Source organism: Electrophorus electricus, chromosome 3, assembly GCF_041902795.1.
Source record: "Electrophorus electricus isolate QZ-2024a chromosome 3, ASM4190279v1, whole genome shotgun sequence".
NCBI classification, from domain to species: Eukaryota; Metazoa; Chordata; class Actinopteri; order Gymnotiformes; family Gymnotidae; genus Electrophorus; species Electrophorus electricus.
The window spans coordinates 11512501-11520000 of record NC_137499.1 but is presented as its reverse complement, the minus strand read 5'-3'; the positions used below and the strand labels follow the sequence as shown (position 1 = coordinate 11520000).

At 45.8% G+C, this 7500-nt stretch overlaps 1 protein-coding gene across 11 annotated transcripts in view; it reads left to right on the top strand.

The window, feature by feature from the left end:
- scn1lab (sodium channel, voltage-gated, type I like, alpha b) overlaps positions 1–5026 on the top strand; it is a 39812-nt gene extending 34786 nt beyond the window's left edge. For all 11 annotated transcript variants that reach the window (XM_035526762.2, XM_035526752.2, XM_035526768.2 and 8 more), the window contains 5 exons: positions 77–130; positions 723–860; positions 1151–1255; positions 1518–1788; positions 2194–5026. In XM_035526762.2, coding sequence (XP_035382655.1) covers positions 77–130; positions 723–860; positions 1151–1255; positions 1518–1788; positions 2194–3389 — 1764 coding nt within the window. In that variant the 3' untranslated portion in view covers positions 3390–5026. The remainder of the gene's footprint in view (positions 1–76; positions 131–722; positions 861–1150; positions 1256–1517; positions 1789–2193) is intronic.
- The last annotated feature ends 2474 nt before the right edge of the window (positions 5027–7500 follow it).

Sequence of the window (7500 nt, the reverse complement as noted above, 5' to 3'; positions counted from 1 at the left end):
CCTGTCGTCCAATCTCTGAATAGCTAAAGCCACTTCACCGATCATCTTTCCACTGTTTTTATTCCTTCCCCAACAGGCCACATTCAAAGGCTGGATGGACATCATGTACGCTGCAGTAGACTCGCGCAACGTAAGTCTTTCTAGCTGGTGCACAACGCAACTCGACTTGATCACTTGTAGGTTGTCAATGTTCTGCTTTTCAGTCCCCGGATAATTATCGACACCCCGCAGGCCGTTGCTAACTCTGACGTTTCCCCTGCGGCAGGTTCGTTAAGATGGGAGTGTATGAGTTTTATTTTTAGGTGTAATTATACTGGTAAGGTACAATGATCTCTTTTGTCCCCTAACTGGTACAAGCAGCTCCCAGCAGCACAGAGGTGAGGTCAGCCTCTGGGAATACAGCCACTGAGAACTGTAGAGTGCATGACTAAGCAGTTAGGTTTCTCCTCCAGCTCCCTGTGCTGAGGTGCTCAGTGTTCCTGGGTTTCTATTGGTTGATGTGGGCTGTGACAGTAGGCCTTACGTACATTTATGAAAGTGCAATTCAGTGTCTGCCCTCTCAGCTTGATAGAACTGTACCAGAACTTGTCAGACCCAGCAGCACAATTTCCTTAGAGAATGGGAGGTCTAGGTTTCTCTGAAAACTGGGCAGCCATATTTTGTGATGGGGGCACAATGGCAACACTGGTAGATAAACCAGAAGGTCTTTTCTCCCATTGCAGCTGGAGGAACAACCAAAGTATGAAGTGAATCTCTATATGTACCTGTACTTCGTCATCTTTATCATCTTTGGCTCCTTCTTCACGCTCAACCTCTTCATCGGCGTCATCATAGACAACTTCAACCAGCAGAAGAAAAAGATGAGTGTTCAGAGTGGTGATGTGTTGGCATGCGTTAAATTCCCAGAATTGTCCATGTTTCACTTCACTTTACATTCTTTACATTCTATACATGATGCAATTCCCAAATTAACTGATTAATTTTCATAGTAGGATTATAAGTATTGAAACAGTAACTACAGTAAACGAGGCTTAGTGCACATATGGAGCAGAATCACAGACCCCAGTGACCCCAGTACCCTTTACACCAGAGTCACGGTGACAGGACCTCGAGAGATGCGGTTTTAACCAGCTTCTTTTTTGCCCTTTACTTTGGAGGTCAGGACATCTTCATGACTGAAGAACAGAAGAAGTACTACAATGCCATGAAGAAGCTCGGCTCGAAGAAACCCCAGAAACCTATCCCCAGACCCACAGTACGCCGACCCCTGAGACTGTCAGCCACACACAGGGCTACATAAACACACTGCCTTTTCCACTGAGTACATAAATAAGCAAGGAGTGTTTCTCGCTAACTCTAATAGCTCTTTCAAGCATAATTTGTCCATTTGGGAAGTGCAGGCTAAGATTTATATATGAATTTTAGGTGCACAGCGGAGTACGCATCCTTCAATTAAACCCTACAGACCTAAATCACTAGCACAAGTTGAGCCAGGTTTTTGGTTTACCTTCCTCTAGAACAAGTTCCAGGGCCTTATCTTCGATCTCATCACCAAACAAGCCTTCGACATCGTCATCATGATCCTGATCTGCCTGAACATGGTGACGATGATGGTGGAGACAGACGACCAAACAAAGGAGATGGACATCATCCTGTACTGGATCAACCTGGTCTTCATCGTGCTCTTTACTGGCGAGTGTGTGCTGAAGATGGTGTCTCTGCGCCACTACTTCTTCACCGTGGGCTGGAACGTGTTCGACTTCGTGGTCGTCATACTGTCCATTGTCGGTAAGAGCTGGGGAAAATGGATAAACTTTACAAAGTAATTTTGTAACGTATTTTATTCATGAGATTAATAATAATAGCTTTGCATTTTATCTTTAAAGGATAAGAGTATTCACATACCCCGGGAAGTACCCCAGAACTTCTGCATTTGTATACAAGAACTAAATTTACCATTTGCTGAGCACCGTGACTTTCAGACTATGTCCACCTGATTTCAAGATGGCTGCATGTTGCCAGAGTGTGTTTTGTTATTGTTTCTTACACACAAATATAAACTGGTTTAAAGATACATCCAGTGGATGCCAAATGTAAACTGGTTTAAAGATACATCCAGTGGATGCGAGGTGTAAACTGTTCAAAAGATATATTCAGTGGATGCCATTTTTAAACATATCTTTTCATTTTCAGGTATGTTCCTCTCAGAGGTGATTGAGAAGTACTTTGTCTCTCCCACCTTATTCCGAGTTATCCGATTGGCTAGGATCGGCCGTATTCTCCGCCTCATCAAGGGAGCCAAGGGCATCCGCACCCTCCTGTTCGCCTTAATGATGTCACTTCCTGCCCTTTTCAACATCGGGCTCCTCCTCTTTTTGGTGATGTTCATCTATGCCATCTTCGGCATGTCCAACTTCGCCTACGTGAAGCACGAGGCCGGAATCGATGACATGTTCAACTTCGAGACCTTCGGCAACTCCATGCTGTGCCTGTTCCAGATTACCACCTCTGCTGGCTGGGATGGTCTGCTGGCGCCCATCCTCAACAAACGCGAACCGGACTGCGACAGCGAGACGGAGCACCCGGGCAACTCGTACCGCGGTGACTGCGGGAACCCCTCGGTCGGCATCTTCTTCTTCGTGAGCTACATCATCATCTGCTTCCTGATCGTCGTCAACATGTACATCGCTGTCATCCTGGAGAACTTCAGCGTGGCCACGGAGGAGAGCGCCGAGCCGCTGAGCGAAGATGACTTTGAGATGTTCTACGAGGTGTGGGAGCGCTTCGACCCCAACGCCACGCAGTTCGTGGAGTACGACAAGCTGTCCGAATTCGCGGATGCCCTGGACCCACCGCTGCGCATCCCCAAGCCCAACAAAATCCAGCTTATCGCCATGGACCTGCCCATGGTCAGCGGTGACCGCATCCACTGCCTGGACATCCTGTTCGCCTTCACCCTCCGTGTGCTGGGCGAGGAGGGCGAGATGGACGCCCTACGCGGGCAGATGGAGGAACGCTTCATGGCTTCTAACCCATCCAAGGTATCGTACGAGCCCATCACCACCACGCTGCGCCGCAAGCAGGAGGAGATGTCGGCCGTGGTCATCCAGAGGGCCTTCCGTTGCTACCGCATCCGTGCCACCGTGAAGAAGGCCTCGGACATGTACCGGCAGCAGCTGCAGGGAGGCAGCGAGGCGCCGCCCGAGAAGGAGGTGCTTGTCATTGGCAAGTTCCACGAGAACTCGGCGTCGGACAAAACGGACATGACCCCGTCGTCGGCGTCGCCGCCGTCGTACAACAGCGTGGCCAAGTCGGAGAAGGACATGTACGAGAAGGAGCGACGCAAGAAGGAGGACTGCGCAAAAGACACGCGCGAGAGGAAGAAATGAAGGCCTGGGGAGGACGGAGACGGCGGACTCAAAGGGAGATGTCTCTGTTTTTTGATGAGACGCTGTTTACAGATGTGACGAAGAACTGGACTGGGGACTTCCTCACAAGGTTTTGGGACCTTTCGATTGAGCACTGGTGGGTGTGAGTTGCGCATGTGTGTGTGTGCGTGTGTGTGAGTGTGTGAGTGTGTGTGTATTGCTGTGTGCAGTGGCCTGGGAGGACTGTCTGTGCACACAGGGACGGACTGACGTTTCTGTGACGATGTTGAGGACATCGTCGGTGTCGGCACACAAACTCACACTCTTGCACACACACGCTTACACTACAGTGCGACTGTGACTGTTAAGAAGGACTCTGATACGAAACGGAAAGGTGCGTGGATGGAGTTTGTGGGTTTGTCTTTTCATTCTGTGTGTTGTAAAACAATCCTGAGGATTATAGGAAACCGTTACACAGTGATCAGTAGCTAGAACTGCCGCTACCACTGGTGTCCTTCTTATTGATTGGTGTATTATTATATACCTGCACATTTTTGTTACATTAGCTCATTTTTTTTAAACATTATGTTGAATTTTTTTACTGTTAAGTTTGATTTTTGAAATGTTCATCAAAGGGCAAGTCTGTCAATGAGGTCTGGTTAGTGAGGGAACCTCAGTAAAGGTAAATCTCTTCAGGAGGTTGCATATCGAACAAAAATAATTATAGGATGGAAGTCATGTCTACTGGTTCTCCCTGAAGCTCACACAACTTCCTCTTGGGCTGCCGTTGGCATAACAGTAACGTTTAACATAATCATAGCTAGAGATGTACTGCAGTGCTGCCTTATTTAACAAAACAGAAAAAGAGAAAAAAAACAGGAATGATTCTAGACTAGGCAAGTCAAGTCTGACTCGGCAATGTAAATGTCTCACTATGATGGTCAAGATTCCTCTAAAATGAGTTGCATTTCTCAGATCTTCAGGTGAAGGGTTGAACATGAGACCATATCGCATCCTTTTCCTGCTTAGTGCCACTCACAGAAATCCGAATGTCCGCTCCGTACACGAACCTGGCCCGAGTTCCCTAAAGATCAACATAGCTGCTAGAGAGAGAGCAAACTGTGCTCTCTCTCTCTCTCTCTCTCTCTCTCTGCCGCCTGCTGGTGGTCTCAGTGCTTTTGGGAAATGGAAGCTAGCTTCACGACAGTAATGTAAATGTCCTGAATGTCTCTTTGCCAGAAAGCCAGATTGTCTCTCTTCTAAACATCTTATTCTCTTAGTTATATTGGATCAAAAAAAAAGGCGATTTCTTCCAAAACAAACCTTCTGCCCAGGTAAGCAGCTAAAGAACAATGACCTGTCTAACGTTTGGAGCTCAAACATCTGTGGTCCAAATCACAGAGCCAGCGTCGGTTCAGGCCAATGTCATGGTTATGATATCATCTCTCCTGTTGAATTCATGAACCGGTGGTGATTCTATATGTACATACTGGCGATCTGTGTCCCACCTCTGTGCTAAACACTGTAGAAGAGCAGTTTTACATGCCATTTAAAACTGCCATTTGGATGCATACTATCTGTGTGTGTGTGTGTGTGTGTGTGTGTGTGTGTGTGTGTGTGTGTGTGTGTGTGTGTGTGTGTGTGTGTGTGTGTGTCAGTCAGCGCATGCACATGCACACATGTGCAGACTGTGTACATGCAAGAGACAGACGAAGATATATAGTATATACGTGTGAGACAGACAGCTAGTATATGTCACTGTACTGGGACCAGCATCCACTTTACTCCCATCCTCTCTTTCAATGTTTATATTGTACATAGTAGTTTGAAGCTCACGTTTTCTTTTTTTATGAATTAATTAATTTTGTTTACATTTTTTTTTGCACAGTGCTACAGTATGTGTGAGGGTCAGGTCCTGGTTTTAAATGTAAATATGAATTTATGAAGCAATCAGTGGTCGTCATTTCATTCGTAGTGTTGTAGTAAACTGCATGCACTATACTAAATAACTACATGGTGACATTATTTTAAAAAGCCAAAAGAATAAAGATCATATTTTTTGTACCAAAGTATACTTAATTTCCTCATCATTAACTGTCACACAATATTCTATCACAAATCCCCAAAATGTACCAGAAATTTCTATCTCTATCTCTGAAAAATGCATACCACATTTTTGTTACATTGAAATGTTTTTGAGTTGAAATGTGTGACCTTATTTTTCTTTAGAATGTGCAAAATGACTTCTTTTTTTTTTCTCATTTTAATCAAAGCAAAGAGGTTTCAGACGTACACTGTAGTTTTCCAAAATAAAGCATATTTTGGGAAGCCCAAATCTTTGAAAGTGTAAGAAATGTGTTGTTGTTTTTTTTAAAACAAACAAACAAAAAAACAAGAATCTGAGTGACAGATATAAAGGAGGCAGCTGCAAAAAGTTCAGGCTTTAGAAAAGATGACCTGCTGGATTACAGTGTACCAGAAAACAAGAACCCCAAATTGACAAGAAACAAGAAATGACACATCCACTCAAGTTCAGCTGCACAAGTTCAGCTCTAATCGGAAGTGACCCTGCTGGAGATGCTGTCCCCTTGTTGCCTAGCAACATGACATCACCGCGTATTCTGGGTGTTTTAACAGGCTTCCCCCGTTCAACACCCCCCTCTCCCCCCTCCGCTCCCACTCGGCCTGTTCTGTTTTCATGTTTACTTTCTGGCACATTAGTCCTGTGGGTCCCTGAATAGAAGCACTGGGTTCTTTATCACTCCAGTTTTTAGCATCAGCTCTGGTGACTGAGACAAGTGTGCGTTTGCGTTTGGCTGTGTATGTGCGCGAGCTCGTTTGCGCGCGCGCGCACGCACACACACACACACACACACACACACACACACACACACACACACACACACACACACACACACACACACACACACAGACGGGGGGGGGGGGTATGTGGGTGTATTTGTTTGCCAAAGGAAGAAAGGCTACGTGGACTAGTAAATGACAGGCACAGAAAATTGCACGTCACATTGCACGTCACACCGTGGTCACGCACGCCCTCCAGTGGACACAGACACGCGCGTTGGGGGGGGGGGGGGGGGGGGGGGACGGCGTCCCACCAGAGGGCGCCATCTCTCAGTTTAGTGCATTCAGTTTAGTGCATCCTGGGATTTGTTATTCAAATGTTTTCTGAAACTTGGTTAAATACGTATATGATTATTATAGCTGCGTAATATCAATCTGTTTAATTCAACAAATAGTCATAGAAACCGGTGCTAGATATAAGAGAAATATAAAATAGTGGTACAGAGTCTAATCCGAGCATAGCTGGGCTATGTTACAGTGGTTTTTAGACCACAGCATGTCCTAAACGTTGTTTTTCTGCAGTTCTCTTTCGGCCAGTACGACCAGCTCACTTTTTCCAGTGACAGAAGCTTCTCTTGCATCTCAACATCTGCGCGTTTAAAGCGCGGGCAGCTCCCCAAGCTAAACAAGCCCGCTACCCCTGTTTCTTCATAACCATCAGCTGAACTTAAGACCTAGTGGGTAAATATAGATAAAACATGGGCAAGGTGTAAAATGAAAGTAATAATGATTGTTTTTAAGCACTTGATTTGTCGCGAGGCGAAAGCTAAATGGGCTGCTGACTCCCAGAAAAGCGATTCTGCATTAAAGGAGACAGAGCAGTGTGTGAAATGGGGACAGTGTTCAATCTTGTGCTTTATTTTGTGTTTATGGTGCGTCATGTCTGCAAGCTGAAATGTTTAGAATTTCATGTTATCAGTTAGACAAAGCACAATAAAGTAGCCCCTTGCCGAACTGCGCTCGCTCTCTCTCTCTCTCTCTCTCTCTCTCTGTGTGCGTGTGTGTGACTGCGGGGATGTGTGGGTGTGGGTGTGTGTAAGATGAGTGGATGAGTCTGAAAGTGAGCTGTGTTTCTGTGGGTTGAATAATGCATTCCACCAATGCACTCACCCTCTCTATGTTTACAGCTCTTACCAAGCTTATCCTGACTGTGCATCATGAAAGTTCCGATCTCTGTCACCCCGCCCCATCCCGCCCTCTCACACAGTAAAGCTTCTTTAATAGCATGACAAATAATGGTGCATTTGTATTGCCAAAGCTTAAATTAGAG